Here is a 16,074-nt window from a genome sequence, read left to right as displayed (position 1 = left end):
AAAACATTGTGACTATTGGTTAAATGGTAAAAATTTGTATTCTGGTTGTATTCTGGAACAATTTACAGAATAATTTTAAAACCTCAGCTCCAAATTGATACAACTCAATAAATATTAACTTAGTGACTGCAATATGCACAAGACAAAAAACAAGATTAATTAATTAATCAAAATTGATGACGCATTAAAATATGTTCTGAAAATTCAAACAAGGCTTTTAAATCTATTTTGACCACGACCACCACATATACTTACTAACTCTTTAACTTAAGAAAAATCGTAATTTATTTACATTATTTTACACAGGCCATGAGAAGAAGTAAAATAGCCACAGAAAGCTGGAGCTTTTCTTGGTGTGGCAATCCAACATAAGTGACTTAACGACATACTTTGGACAAATTATGTTTGATCCGATTAAGGAAACTGATTTCTTTCAACACATGTATTTTGTGACCAATCAAAATCTTGTTTTCTATTGAAATGACTAAGAGCAGTGCATTAGTGTGTCACGCCTGACAATGCACAACGGGCAAAATGGTACACTAACAAAATTTGAATAAAAAAAAAAAACGTTTTTATAAAGATTTACAAGCTTACCAATTTTAATATCAGAAGACTAATGTCATTTTAATTACCACTTTGACTCTGAGAACAAGTTTCACTATATGTGATGTTACAGCCACGTTTATGACTTCATACCCATGTGAACTTTATCATTTATCAAATCCTTTTCAGTCATGCGTAAGCATTGGTTTTGGGTTGTATTAGTATTATTATGTGTTCTTTAAAAAGATACTTCAAAAAGATATTGCCAGGCTTAATGGTCGCAATTTACCAGGTGTCCCATTTTAACAATACTCATCCACTAAGAAAAACAAACAAACAAACAAAACAAAGCAAAACACCAAAAAAGATGATAACTTGTGAGATTAAATTAAACTGAAATTACATAAACATAAAATACTGAAATATTAGGACCAGAAATCATTGAAAACATTTTTTTTTCCTAAAGTGTAACTGGAGAAGGAGCCTTTGATTAAAAGACAAAACTTCTTGTCCTCCTTCTGTGATGTTCGATTATTGTCTTTTTCTTTAATTATTAATGTGTCAGCAGAAGACTGCTCTAGAATCAGATTCGTTATGCAGTTGTTGAAATTTCATAGTTTGGTTGTTGGTGATTCTAAATTGTCCATAGATGTGAATGTGAGTGTGCTTGGTTGTCTGTCCCTAAGTGTAGCCCTGTGATAGACTGGTGACCTGTCCAGGGTGTCTCCTGCCTTCACCCTAAGTCAGCTGGGATAGACTCCAGCCCCCCACAACCCTAGTGAGGATTAAGCGGTGTATAGATGATGGATGGATGGTTACAGGTTTTCTGGACTCAGGTGCTGGCAGGTTTAAGTTCAAATACACATACAGTAATTCTTGATGAAGTATAAAGTAGCAGTAAAAAGAAAATTCTAGCCTGAAAAATACACATTAAAAAATAGTAATAATAATATTGATAATAATCTGCATCTTTTAAAGCTAGAGTTATAAGGTGCTTTACAAAGAAATTTAAGAGCACAAAATTAGAACGGACATTATGAATTATGCAAATGTCAATATGTGCAGGTGGATTTCTAATTTTATTAAAAATTGAACTGTTCTGACAGTGAGTTCCAGAGCGTCGGTGCTTAAACAATAAAAGCATGATACCCCTTTGTCTTACCACTGGACTGTGGAACTTATTACAGCAGCTGATTCTCTGTTGTGATCTGAGTCGAGCTGCAGAATAAGAGGTTAATAGTTCTGAGATGTGGAGCAGAGCCAGAGCACGTAGCGATTTAAAGATAATCAACAGAATCTTAAACTGATTTCTATAATGAGTACAATATATTTTGCTTCCCATTGCTACCCCATGTGAAGCACTGTCACTTGAGTTTTGAAAAATAACCTGCAAATACAGATTGTGATATCATTATTGATGAATTATTTATAAGCGAAACAGCAGGCGTTTCCACAAAACTGCAAGATGGGCTACGTGGATAATTATAGCCTGTGGTAAGCAAAGTGTTTTCTCTTTTTCTCTTTTTTGTGCATGATGAAAAGTAATAAAATCATGTAAAATTACCATAATGCCATTCATACTCAAGGTTAAAGTTACTGTCAAGGTCCCTTCTAAATTCAAAAATGTCATCTCCGACTCTTATTTCATGATCTTTATTTGTCTTTGCATGGTAGCAATAATAAATGTTCCTTGTGTTGTGCAGTTTAGTGGTGAAAGCGCACTTTAATGTCATGTGGAAACTGAACACACACACAGGTCACTTCACTGCAAGGACACTTTAATTTATCAGAAGCAATAAATATTCACATCTCAATTCTCTATTCTTTCAGTACACATAATACATACACAAAGAAAAATCTGAAATCATTTGTTTAAAATAATATCAATAAGTGCACTGACATATAAACTCTTTTTTTAGGCTTTAACTTATATCATGGTATCTCATTCTCTCACCTTCAGTCTGAAATAATAAGAAAAGAAAAAAGAAGTCAATATTTCTTTTGGCCAACATCTCCTATCCCTGTCCTTGTTTCATATGTACATACTTAGTGGCACTCACATGCACGCACCTGAATACAGAATGGGAGGAGTTCATCCCATAGTTATGATAAGAAGCCTATGTATAGTATATTATGTACATTCAGGTTTATACAGTACAATCTATTCAATAAGTGCAGATATATTCATGCAAGAATAGTCAAAAACGACACCATGAAAAGAAAAGGATAGCCAACGCATACTTATAAAATCTTCATTTAACATTCCTGACTTTCTCCAAACCTCCTTAAAATCCCTTTTTGATGATTCAGATCTTCTCGAATTTTGGCATCTTTTTCAGCAGCTTGTTTCGCAGACATGACATTTTGTCCTCACCCATTCCCGTTCTCCTGAATCAGAATATATGTAGTTTTCCCTTGGTAATCGATGGCACTGAAGGTCAACTACATCAGTGCTCAATTGTAACTTCAAAAAACCGCAGTAGCAAAAGGGATAACTCTAACACAAGGCTCACAGAAAAAAAAAGAAAAGAAAAAAAAGAAAAGAACAGGAAATACAGTATGTACCTGTAGGCTATTTTACATTCTTGACTCTTGTTATGTTCTCAAACAAGAAGCCCTCAGCAAGATGCCAAGGCATCATAAGATGTAATAAGAGATTTCTGAAAGTGGCAGGAGAGGGAGGATTAGAAGAAGGCCATTTCTGACTTAAGACATCACGTGTGCAAAACCACAAAACCTCATGTAAAAGCGTGCTTCTTTCAAAACATAGAAAAACACACAATGACTAAATCTGGTGACTGCAAGGAAGTGGGCACAGCTGCCCTCCAGAATTATGATTTTCCAAATTTCCACAACCATATTTAAGCCTTTTATCAAAACGGGGAGACTAATAAGAAATGAAACGATAACAGATTCATTCTATAAATTCAAGTTTTGTTCGTCACCCCATTTAAGAACTTGTGCCCCCGTTTGCTCGCAACAAACAAAACAGAAAAGGAGGAGTGTTATCAGCGTTCAAATCAATTTGAACGAAACTAAACCTCATTCATTATGTTCGACAGTCAATAATACTAATAACTAAAAGATGAACTGAATGGAAACCATGGTACTATGAAAATAAATCACACTTCACATATCAGAATACCCTCTAGTGGTTATGGCAAACTAAGGGAATTTGTATGTGCATATACTCTCTATAACCATGTACAAACATCTGCTGATATAATTAATCACTGATCAAAACAATTATTGGACAATATTCATCATACTCATAGCAGGTATATTATAATATCGATAAAACAGCGAGAAGCTTCAGAAACATTCAAAAAATATTATTATTTGTATCATTGATTCCCATACCCCACGAGGAATGCATTATAAAGCCCGGTGACTCCTGTTAACATGGAAAAGACTATTAAGCAAAAGACTGTCAGAAAAACCGTGCATGGGTTTTAGAAGTTTAAGACAAAGCAACATATCTGAGGTTCTCTTTAGAAAAAAAGATGCCTGTCAGCAAAGCGTAACCTGCAAGAACAGACAGAGACATCATGAAGCCAAGTAAAATTATTGCAAAGTCAAGGGACATTTTTTTTGCAACTTTCCGCTGTTTTTAATGCCAAACTCCGCTGGAATGCATTTGGTGGTTCAGTCTTTATTTACATTCCCATGTAAGCAGGTGGACACATATGGTCTCCGTTTTTCCAGTGTCACATTATCACATCTTGGTACTGTACATGTAAATAGTCTCATACAGACTCAACTAGACTTCAAACAATTAAAACTGAGGCAATATACCTATATATAGATTTAGTTTCATCTTAAATTATATGGCTATAGACTTTTTTGATTGTGTATGCAAATTTGTGGTGTGTGTTTGTGTGTTAATGTCATGTTGTATGTGTTTCTGTTGGTGCAGGTTTCAAGGATGTGTGCACGAGCCATGTAACTCTAGCCGTGCTTAATCTCCACCTACATATGCGGGAAACGGAGGTGAAAGTAACAGAGACGGAGCAAACTGCGTTTCCTCTTGTCACTAGCGCTGCTGCTGTTGCTCTCTGTCCTGGCAGACTTGGTTCGGGACCGTGTTCTGCCCACCTCCTCCAATCTATCGTCCGTCCTGTGAACCCTGGAGCTCCACATCCTGTTCACACCACGGTACTTATCCGGTTGATAGGCTTGGATTTGGAGCTGCCCCCTGTACCTGTCGCTCCAGCCCCCGTCACCTGCGGCCCCTGCTGAGGCTGCCCTGGGTGCTGGGGGGGGTGAGGGGAGAGAGGTGTAAGAGGGGTAAGGGGGGACGAAGGGGGGGGTAAAGGGGAGTGTGGTGGGGGAGGGGGGATGGAAGAGAGAGGAGGGTACTGGGGCAGATACGGGCCGGCGGAGGCTGCGTGATGCGCATTGACGGACGCGGACGGCATGTTGTGGGGCAGAGTGCCGAATATGAAGTGTGTTTGGTGGGTGGTGTGGCTGCCTGGGTGTGGCGTGTGCACGTGTCCGGGGTGGGTTTGGGAGTGTGCGTGGGGGTGGGGGTGGGAGTGTGACAAGGTGAGTGGGAGCTTGGTACCAGGGCCGCCGCCCCCTCTGACAGAGTGTGTGGGCTGCGCGTGGTACAGGGCGAACTGCGGGTTCTGGGAATGTTGGGAGAGAGGAGAAAGGGGGGGGGGACATCCCACCACCATGTTGGCGAAGCGACCCGGAAACCCATGCTGGGAAAGCTGGGAGAGATGGGCCAGCTGCGGGTGCGGGACGTGCGGCAGGCCAAGCGGAGGTCGACAGGGTAGTGGGCCTCTCTGCATAGTAAGAGGGGGCACACCTTGCAAAGGAGGGGGGACAGTTTGGACGTGGTAGCGATGGTGATGGTAGTAAGGTGGCGGGGGCTGGACGGTGCCCGCGTGACAGTATTGTGCGTGGAGGGCCTGGATCTTGGAAGCACCCCCCTCCAACTGGCATAGAGATGAAGGGGAGTGAGGTGGGGGCCCTCCCGTAGTCGGTGGGGGTACAGGTGCGGGGTATGGTGGCCCCGGTGGAATAAGGGGCCCTGGTGGTTTGGCGCGTTTGCTGCCGAATAGGGAGCCCAGGAAGGAACCGCTGTTGTTGTTGCTGCTCCCCACAGGGCCGCTGCCCGCTCCTGCTCTCTCTACACTGCTGGAGACTCCCCCAACTCCTGTCCCAGCAGTGGTATGTTGCTGCCCCGGCCCACCCCCCACCCCCGTTCCGGGGCTCAGGATGGGGCGGTGAGGCCGGAAGTCTTCTGTTCCATAGCAGCCAGGAAGCACACCTGGCATCGGATAGCGCTGGTGAGGCTGTGGGCTGCTAATGATGGAGCCCTGGGAAGATATAGCATCATCAGGCTTTAGGAAAATTTACGCAGCACAAACCCTGATCCTGCTTCCATCATCACACACAAGAAATGTTTGTATCTGGAGGTGAAGGTCATGCTTGGGCAAATTTGACTGCATCCAGCCATGCAAAGGTAGGAAACACCCACATGCATGTACACGCATACACAATATATATGCACACTGTACACACACGGAGCGGTAAAGCACCAGTGAGGGGAAATGCAGGTTTATAGAAGGTTATAGGTTGAACTCCAGTCTTACATAGAGACTTACTTCCATGGTACTGTCCAGAGAACCAACACTGTTCCTGCGACCACGTTTCCCTGCCACCCACCAGGAAGAATCAGGTTAGCAAAGAGTGAAAGATTGGAATGTTTCTTCAAATGTTTTTTTTAAAGAAGAAAGACAAGCACTGCATAAGCTGTGTCTGAATGTCAGCAAGAAAGAAGAACAGGATGTAGCAATAGAAACAGAGACCGAAATCATGCTTCCCAGTCCATCCCCTCTGACAGTAATGACCCCGGCTCTGAGTTGACGCAGTCTCACCTGCGTCCGAGAGGTCCCTGAGAGATGAGCTGAGCGCTGTGCGTTTGAGACCTTCACCCACTGAGCAGTTGTCATCAAAACTTGTCCTTCCTATGGTCCCATTCACAACATCGCTCTTCACACCTATGCCTCCAACCACACCTCCAGTTAACAAGCTGGGTCGCATCACACCTTTCTGTTTCTCCAACTCCGCTGTAAATTAACACAGAGGGCACAGGGGAATAATAAATAAGAGGGAGAAGCGGCATGGAGAAGATGAGGCTGTACTGGCAAACACTTCATTAACACTTCATTTTCTCATTAACAGAGGGCTCGTGTCACCCATACATGGCTATGGGTCAATGTGTGTCATTTCAAATAGCAATATTGCTCTCCTGAGTTTACTTATTTGTGATTGGGACCCAACTAAATTCTGTTAAATATTTTGGTTACATTTTGACAATTTTATATGTTTTCAGACTTTTTGTATTCACCATCAACAGAACATCTTACCTAGGAAGCCAATGAAGGGTTTTTATTGTCTCCAAAAACATAACTCCACACCCATGAGATTTTGGAGGGGACACACAAAATAGTTTCCGGGCCAATAATTAAACATTTGACCATTTAAACATTTGGTAAAAAAATCAAATAAAAAATCCTCACCAAATGTCATGGCTGTGGAAGATATACTTCTGGAAGTAATGAACCCTTAAAATGGCTTCCCAGGTAAGATATTTTTGTTCAGATGGAAAGTACAAAAATTCCCAGGTCTGAAAATGTCTGAAATTCTAAAAATTCAGCCCAAATATTTTACAGGACTTCGTATTGGGTCCCAAATAACACATAAGTACAACAACAAAAAAACTGAGATGGTGTAGCAACATATTTCTTCAATTCTGCCTGAATAACGTGCACTGACCCCTGTGCTTCATACAGTACAGTTCAAAGGAATGGCCAGCAGATGGTGTACTTACACTCAACTCTATATTTCTCCATCTCCTGCACTTCAGCAATACTCTCCCTGAGGTCGCTAACAAAGCGGGTGCGGTCTTGCTGACTGGGTGCCATAAAGACGATAAGAACCTTCCTCTCCCCTCCCAGGACTGCTGAGGTCAGGCGGATGCCATGAGGATAGTCTAGATGCAAACAAGGAGAAATAAATACTCTTATTATCGTAGAGGATAAACAAAAACAATTGAAAGGTACAAAAGCAAAATTGTTTCTTACATGAGTTCTGGAACATGTGCACTTGCATCTCAACCAAAGGGAAAGATTGTCTGAAACTATAAGTCACTGAGGTTTTCTTCTTTTGGAAGATTTTGGTCACCTGGTGCACAACATAAACGGTACATGTTTATGGGGCCCTTTACATGAAACACACTCCTTATGAGCCATATCTTGAAAAATGATGAATGTGAGTCTTACCACCAGCAGGTCATTGAAGAGAAAGACCTCTCGTTGGTGCACTCCTGTCCTCTGAGGTCTGTTGGGGTCAGGCACCTCATAGAGCTGGCAGCAACACACCAGTCTACGATGGGGAAGGGACAGCACCTATACAGACAAACACAATACACATAAATGAACAAAGCTTTAACAAAAAGTCACAACTTAACACAGAGCATCACATTCAGTTTCAAAAGCTCACAGGCTTCTTGCCCACAATGACTCTCTCCACTGCCTGCACTTGGGACACATGGTCATCATTGGTCCGCAGCTCCCATTTCTGTATTCGCTGGTAGATGCCAACCAGCAGGTCCCTGGGTATATCTTGACCGTTGTCCACACCTGGGGTGGAACCAAAGAAAGGCAGGGTTTTAGGAAAAAATGTTCACTGTCAACACCATTCTACCATGCAAATCTCAAATTATTTATTTGCATCTGAAAAAACCCCCACACAACACTTCTAATAATCTAATGCATTCTAATAAATTCTAGCCATGATTAAAAGTCCCACTACAAACTGTAAGTACATGCTGAAACTAAAATGTGTTTAATAACATCATGCAGTGGGAATGTTTGTCTTTTCTGTCCAGCAGCACCTCTCAAATTCTTGATGAAATCCTCCAGTTTCATCTTCCTCTCAGCTTTGACGTTGGGACTGTACATATCGGTGTTGAGGAGGATTATGGCAAAGGCCAAGATGAAGATGGTGTCGGGGTTCTGGAACTGCCGAACCAGGGTCGGATTACACACACAGTATCTCTGACTAAAGACAGAAACAACACGTTGAAACATTTTAATTCTGATACAGTGGCCAAAGCAGCAGAAATTCAGTCTGTCAGATACAAACCTGAATGCTTCTATAAGCCTCTCCACTTTCTGGGCTTCTCCTTGAACTTTAATCTGAGCCTGGAACTTCCTGAGAGCATCATCCAGGTCCATACCTGAGAAGTCCATCTCATCCACTACACAGCTGAAACACACAGATAAGATGTCACAGTTAAAGTTATTCTATTTCACACTATGGAGATTTCGAAACATTCAACCATCTGTGCAAATCTTGAGTCATGTTGCCTGTTATTACATATCATGTTTGTATGTGTGGATGTGCGATAAAGTTTGTGTAAAGGTTTTGTCCCCTTAGACTGAGCATGATGCATGTGAGTTGTAATATGGTGTGAACATATGCTAATGTGTGTTTGGATTAACTTTAATCTTTTTTAATCAGAAATTACATGTGGTTCCTCAAACAGTTCTGAGACTGCCGTTGTGTGGTGGCAAAGAGTGTGTCGCAGTGATGCACGTGCAACATGTGTGAGCAGTAGCTGTCATGAGTCAGGATGTCGTGTGACACCACACTGTTGACAGCAGGATCTGTGTTATACACATTTTTGTGCCCATTGGTCTGCATTTGCAATTTCTCCATGTAGATGGCTTTGTGAAGGCAGTTTTCACAGCAAAAGAACCTTTATTTTCCACAACCAGACAATCTGCATCAGGTCAGGAGAGCGCCAGGAGCATGGTCGTTTTTTTCTTCTACACTTGTGGTTGCTTTAATCCCCAGTTGCTAACTGTTAAGACAGAGTTCTGCTGTAGCGTCCTGAGGTGTTTGAGGAAGAACATTTGGATCAGACAACCTGAACTGTGGTGCGATGACCACGATCAATCAAGACAACTGTCACTCCCCACCTGTCCTTCACACCAGAATTGGCTTCCTGCAACTTCTTCTTCTAACCTCAAAATGAAATTCAAGTTGAAGGGTTGCTGTTTTGACACAGTTTAGGAGATTCAGCACCTATCACAGATGGCGCTTTATATTTTTACATACCTGGACATTGAGGGAACATTACAAATGTTGCAGCAGCCCTGGGAGCAGTGTGTTGCTGCACAAGTAGACTGCTTCGACAGGAACATAGAAATCAGGTATGGCTATTGATTTCTATTTATCAGTCTCGTAACTATTTCATCAACCAGTATTTAGATAAATCTGGATCTTTCTGATATTTTCAATTCATATAGCCTGATCTTTTATAGCTGTTCAACTCAAAAATCGATTCTTTCTTTCTAAATACTCACTCTAAAACATCTTTGTTGAATTGTTTCTGTCGGTTTCCCAGAAACTCTCCAATCATCTGCCTGCTGAGGCCCTTTCTCTCCAGGATGAAGCGAGCAATCCCGACAGGAGTGTCTGATACAAAACCTCTCTCTATCAGGTACTGGATCCCTTTCTCTGGCTTCCTATAGTTGAAGAAAGAAGAACTTGATCATTCCAGTTTTATAAATTTAATTGTATGATTACCATCAAAACAGTTACTTCTTAGGTGTGCATATTGGTATTAAATCTTACTTGTTGAAGAGATTGAGACCAATACGGTACTGACGTCTCTGCACCACATCACTGTTAAAGGGTGGAGAGTCCCAGCTATGGCGGCTCTCTCTCTGGTAGGTCTGCTTGCCCAGAGGAGGCAGAGGTTCCCGCAGGCTGTCCTGAGATGAGGAGCCTGAGCTGCAGTTGACTGTCTCGTTGGAGTTAGTAGTGGAGTTAAGTGAGTCGTTGTCTCCGTCAGAGCAGCACGGCTGCTCTAGACCACCAGGGGGCAGAGCTGTGGAGGAGGAGGAGGACAGAGGGGTGGTGGGAGGCTGCTGGGGGGAGGATGAGGATGAGGGTGTGTCGGGGTACTGATGGTGGTGGATAGGATGGTGGTGATGGTGGTGGTGAGCTGCCACCTGGTGTGGGATATGTGTGGGTATGGGCCTGCCAGGGGCCCGGGTCTGACCCTGGGCAGCTGCTGTGGAGGAGGTGCGGGTGCCAGTGTTGGGGGAGTGTTTGAGGGTTCCCTGAGGGGAGCCTGCTCCTACACCAGGCTCCTGCTCATAGACCAGCTGCCTGCTCAGAGAGCCGCGGTCTGAACGGTCGCTCATGTCCACTGAGCTGTCACTGGGTGGCTCAATAGTGAGGAGAGGCAGATGTGCGCCCCTGAGACGATAGTCCCTGCACTCCGTACATGGGGTGCTGCGCCGACTGTTACTGCTGCCCCCTCCCTCAGTGTCCCTGCTGTCCTCACGCCCTCCTACACCACCACCGGGGCCCCAGTACTCTGTATCTGTGCTGCTGGGTGCCCGGTCAAGGGACAACGGGGAGGACGGCATACCATCATCCATGTAAAGGGTGACATCACTGTACGAGGTGGCCGTACTGTCACCGTGCATACTGAGTCCTCCTCCTGCACCCCTGCCTCTTTCTCCCAAACCTCTTTGGGAGGAGGGGTTGCTGCTGCTGCTCCACACACACTCTCCAAAGTCTTCACTAATCCCTCCACCTTCCCTGCTGCCCTCCTGGGAGTCATCGCGACCCGCGCGGCAGGTGAGGGCATCATCTATGGAGTCAGCCAAGGACTTGACCTAGAGGAAGCACAGAGGAGTTATAATTATAGCACAGTTTTTATACAACCCAAATAGATGAATAATATGTCTTAACCAGTAAATATGTTACAGGAGCATACTTTCAAGGTCGGAAATGAAAAAGATTAGCTAGGCTGATCAGTTTGCTTTTTCCGCTTCTTTGCTGAGTCCGGTTTGGTTAAGTTTGACCTTTTTTTTTTCATAGTTTTGTCTTTGTACAATCTTTGTACAAACTTGATGTTCTTAAATTATCCAGAGTTGTGTCCCTTAGTACAAACTTGACACCTTTTTATTATACAAAGACAGATCACAACAGTGTTACCTGTTTGGAGAAGGAGTCCTCTAGGTGGGTGTAGTCTCCTGTGCGGTCTGGGTCAGGTGAGTGAGGTGGCCCTATGGCCACGCTGTGGGTGAAGTTGGTCTGTGTCTGGGCCTGCTGCTGAGGCTGTCGCTCATCAAAAGAATACTGAAGTCTCATGTTGGACAGGATGATGCGACGTGTCATGCGACTCTCTGAAGCAGAGCTTCTGAGGCGCTCGAAGTTCTTGTTCATGCGATACTGTCTGAAGGCCGTCTGAATGGTCCTTGCTGCTCTGCGACTTACAAAGGAGCCTCCATACTTTCTCTCCAACATCTCCACCTGGCAGAAAAGAAAACAAGGTGAAACACAGGTTCATGATCTGAATGTTTTCACCCATGACGCCCCACTAAAATAAATCCATCATCTTCACAATGGCAGCGTTCCAAATCATGTACTTTTTCTTTCTTCCTTATTATGTACTACAGCTGCCCTCACAAACTATGTATTGTTTCATGCAGTATACATACAATAGGTACACACTACTTTATCATAGTAATGTGCCTGTAGTGTACTCACATAATGTGCCTGTAGTGCAAAATAAGCCGTCATCTGTCTGTAGCTGTGTCTCTGCAGCTAAGCTTGTTTATACTTGTCTGTGATACTGCAACATATGTAACATAACTGCACAGAGGAATGTGGGTCACAATGGCCAGAAAAGCATGCTGGCTTGCATCCTGCTAAACCTAACCATATGTAGTAGGACATCCTGGTATTTCTGGCATACTACATTTGACATACTATGTATTGAGAAATACTTCATCTTTTTCTGGCAAACTATACAGTATGATAACGCACCCAATGTTTGCTAGTCCTAATAACTTATAGGAAACTCCACAAAGAACACAAACATTTGCAACCCAAATCCTCTGACTCACGTCACCCTCAACATTGATACCTTCTTGTCCTGCAGATCTGTTGAGAGTTCATAACTGTCTGAAAGGGCCTTGCATCTCTTGTTCTCCTCCTCCTCTTGCTTACGAAGGGCCAGACTCGCAGGTTGGTGGCGTGTTCGCAGTGCCCAGGCCAAGCTGGTTGAACTGGCAGCCACGCACGTAGGGCCCCTGGGACCAGAGGGAGCGCTGCTGCTGTCACTGTAGCGTTCGGCGCTGCGAAGGTAAGGCGTCTGGCTGAAAGAGCTGTCTTTGTGGGCGCCCGTCTCTGGACACTGGGATTCCCCTTCCACACTAGAGAAGAAAAGGAGCAGAAACTATTACAGTGAGTCATAAGCAGCTTGACTAGAAATTACACCAAAACACTTTGAAGTGTGCTAAGTGCAAAAAAGAAACTGAATGAATGATTAAGTTCAGGAAATTATGCAGAATAGTACATAAGAACTTACTAAAAAGGACTTACATGTAGAGTTTAGAGCGGTGTGGAACTAACCATCTCTTCCTGGAACTCATGGTGAACTTTTATCACTGGTAATTTCTTATTGTTTCAGGCCGTACCAGTGCTGAGACTTGGCAACAAGCCCTGTCTACATCATAAATGGGAAATCCGACAGAGACGTGAACATTTCTGTGCTCTTTCTCCTTCCTTTAAAGAGTCCAGAGGATTGGTTAATATACTACCAAGTTTTCCCAAGCCTTCTAGTGTTTATCCACTGTTGTGCTCTCCTTGCCTGACAAATGCAACGGTGGTGAAACATTTTGTCTAGTCATTAACCACCAAAACACACTCCTCCACTGCCACATACCAGCAACACCATACTGACAGGAAAGACCAGGTTGTTGAGGTAGCTGCAGGTGTAAAACAGTCACCGGCAGCTCACTATGAAATATACTGAAAAAAATGCATGCAATTTACATGTCCTCCCAGCTTCACTTTTACTGAGTCCACACATGAATTATTACAAGCAGCTGAGATTTGTGACCAAAGGCATCCTATTTGTGCAGCAATAATCGCAAAACTTATCAGGAATCAGGTAAGTCCAGAAATCCTCCAGTGTCCTCTTAGGCAGTCCGAGTGTGTTTGGGAGAACAAGTACAGTCACATGTTCCTGCCTACATTTCCTCCTTGTGTTAGCCGCACCTCCTTCTCTCATCTGTGTCCTGTCCCACAACATGGCAGCGAGTGTCGCCGGGGTCAGGGATGTGTGGGAGCATTACAATCAGCACATGAAATTTTGCTCATGTAGTTTCTACCTTATGCACAGTTTAAGCTCTGTGTCACACATTTAATTCAGATGACAAACAGAAAAGGACACAAATGGCGCCTTGTGGACTTTTGGCTTTGAGTGGGTGATCCAGTGTCCTCCTCCCTCCCTCCTTGAGCTGTCACTGTTCCATTGGAGCGCAGAGATTTCCTGTGTTAGTGTTTTGTTGGTAGAAAAACAAGACAAGAAGGAAAAGCCTTCTTAGGGAACAAGGGAAGTATTTTAATTTGCTGCAGTTCTGATCTTGTAAGCGATACTGCTGAAATGCAAACACTGCAGTCAGTTCTTATATCAAGACTCTGAGTCTTTGTAGGGGGAAAACACAATGCAGGGTCTTTAGACAGGACATCCTGTGCCTTCAAGCAGCACATGACCTGGCTGAATTATTGTTGAGTCTAACAACAACACTGGGGACAACTCCATTAAGTTGCATAACACCAGAGTCACGCTAAAGACACAATTCTGACATCTACAGGAAAGCACACATTACAACAGTTAACAGCAAATCTACACCTTTACATTGTTCTCAAGGGATTTAATCAGCATTAACAAGCTGAGCCTTGTTTCCATTTTGAGCAAATCGATGAGGAGCAACAAGTTGTTGCGTACAACTCCATGTCCTGTTGAAAATATTTTCTTTTCTGTGCAGCATCATTTATTATTCCTCCTCCTCTGCTCCTTAAATAGAGAAACCAAGAAGAGGGAGGGGGTTGCTTGGTGACGGTTGCTGTGGGACCTTTGTGGGCGGTGAGGCAGTTGTTAGGATGAGAAGCGTAGTTGCCATGACAATGTATTGACTGTTATCACCAATACGGTGGGTGTTGAAGAGGCTCCACAGGTTGTGAATGACAGTCTACATAATACTTGCCTTGTTATGAAAACAGTTAAAACAACACAATATATTTGCAACGAGTGATGCATGCAAATGCTGTAGAAGTCACAAAAGCAGACACCTGAATTAATCATTAGTCATTTTAATAGTTATTGGCATATGGTCTTGAATAGGAAACATATTGTAAAAATAGAAAATTCGGTCTAACTCAGAGCTGCTTCTCAAATGGCTCCTTTTAAGGAATGGAAACTAGCTACATGAGCGCCTCTGCAGAGTGCCAACAGGTAGACACGGGCAGGGAATCAGCCTCACTGTAATTTCCTGCTATGCACATCAGCAGGAGCAGATGGTATTTTCATCACAGACACCTAAAATACTCACTGCAAAGCAACTTTCGGGAGCAATAAGCCTGGTTTCATACATTTGTCTCTGAACATTCAAAAGTGTTCCCTGGATTTTCACTCTAAATCCTTGTAAACTTCATCTGTTCACATCCCATAAAGAAGGAAAATGTAAATACAATCCTCAAGCAACTCTCAATTAAAACTAAGAATTATGTGACAATATATCCACAGTATATTTGGGGCAAACGTGCAAATACCACAGATTTAAATAACCCTTTTCATGTGGATTTTCAGTCCAATTTCAGTCAGAAACAGCTCCACAAGTGTGATGCCAAAATGAGCAGCATTGCTCTGTATGGATAAGAGACACTTGGGAGAATTCAGAAATTTAATAAATCCTCTTGTCCTCGTCAGCAGGTCTCCAGCAAAACACTCACATTTTACTTCCACCTAATCAAAACTGCAAATTAGAGAGTAAATAACAGCCTTATAAAACTGTGTCAGTAAACACTGATGTAATCAAATCTGTGCTAAAAATTCTCTGCTGCAGCTTCACTAAGTTCAATGCAACAGAAATGAAGCTACGTCCATTTTATTCCTGATAATACTCAGCAGCCTCTACAGCTTGGTTCTGCATGGAACAGACACCTCCAAGGTAGAAGGTGTTCAACTAGACTCTCGCTTGGTGTTCCCCACAGTAAGGGGCCAGGTAGTAATATGTATGGAGAGACACAGGCGAGGATGATATTCGAGTAAAAAAGTTTGTTGTATAAAACATGAGTGTGGCCATATCGCAGCTGGCATCTGTATCTCATTATTTATGTAAGAAACCCAGTATTCCTGTTACCATGCCAGAGAGAGGCTTTCTCTCTAGAGGCTCCTTCATAAAGACCAGCCCAGGATTTCAATACCTCCAAGCATTTAATTGGGGTTTAAACAGATGGTCAGAGTGTAATAAACAAGAAAGCGATCGCAGATAGATAATAAAAGAACAAAAAGTGACAAGAGCTGTGATGAGAGACACTGAAAAAGTGAATGGAGGCGTGCGCTGTAAAGTACAATGTCAACTCCACGCAGTCCCCTGCCTCCCGTCCCTCCATCATATAAAATTAATGCCCTGACGG

The 16,074-nt window shown here is 43.1% G+C and overlaps 1 protein-coding gene across 1 annotated transcript; it reads right to left on the bottom strand.

Annotated features, from left to right (window-relative positions):
- Positions 1-4,691: 4,691 nt before the first annotated feature.
- Positions 4,692-13,843, bottom strand: iqsec2b (IQ motif and Sec7 domain ArfGEF 2b). The gene is made up of 14 exons (XM_008279144.1): positions 12,973-13,843; positions 12,515-12,803; positions 11,581-11,898; positions 10,204-11,258; positions 9,933-10,094; positions 8,707-8,829; positions 8,456-8,622; positions 8,062-8,201; positions 7,842-7,967; positions 7,644-7,743; positions 7,391-7,552; positions 6,435-6,626; positions 6,162-6,211; positions 4,692-5,873 (listed from the first exon to the last, which is right to left on the bottom strand). Exons 1-14 carry the CDS (start codon positions 13,020-13,022, stop codon positions 4,692-4,694), a joined length of 4,116 nt encoding a protein of 1,371 aa, XP_008277366.1. The 5' UTR covers positions 13,023-13,843.
- Between the last annotated feature and the right edge of the window lie 2,231 nt (positions 13,844-16,074).

Source organism: Stegastes partitus, unplaced genomic scaffold, assembly GCF_000690725.1.
Source record: "Stegastes partitus isolate 25-593 unplaced genomic scaffold, Stegastes_partitus-1.0.2 Scaffold4, whole genome shotgun sequence".
Taxonomy (NCBI): Eukaryota; Metazoa; Chordata; class Actinopteri; family Pomacentridae; genus Stegastes; species Stegastes partitus.
The sequence above is the reverse complement of the archived record's forward strand: the minus strand, read 5'-3'. Positions and strand labels throughout refer to the sequence as shown.

Excerpts from the sequence above, each read along its gene's own strand:
- iqsec2b (XM_008279144.1), bottom strand. The coding sequence starts at position 13,022 with ATGAGTTCCAGGAAGAGATGGTTAGTTCCACACCGCTCTAAACTCTAC. Across the intron at positions 12,804-12,972 it reads CACCGCTCTAAACTCTACAT|TGTGGAAGGGGAATCCCAGT; the intron begins GTAAGTCCTTTT and ends TTTCTTCTCTAG. Across the intron at positions 7,744-7,841 it reads TCTTCAATGACCTGCTGGTG|GTGACCAAAATCTTCCAAAA; the intron begins GTAAGACTCACA and ends GTTGTGCACCAG.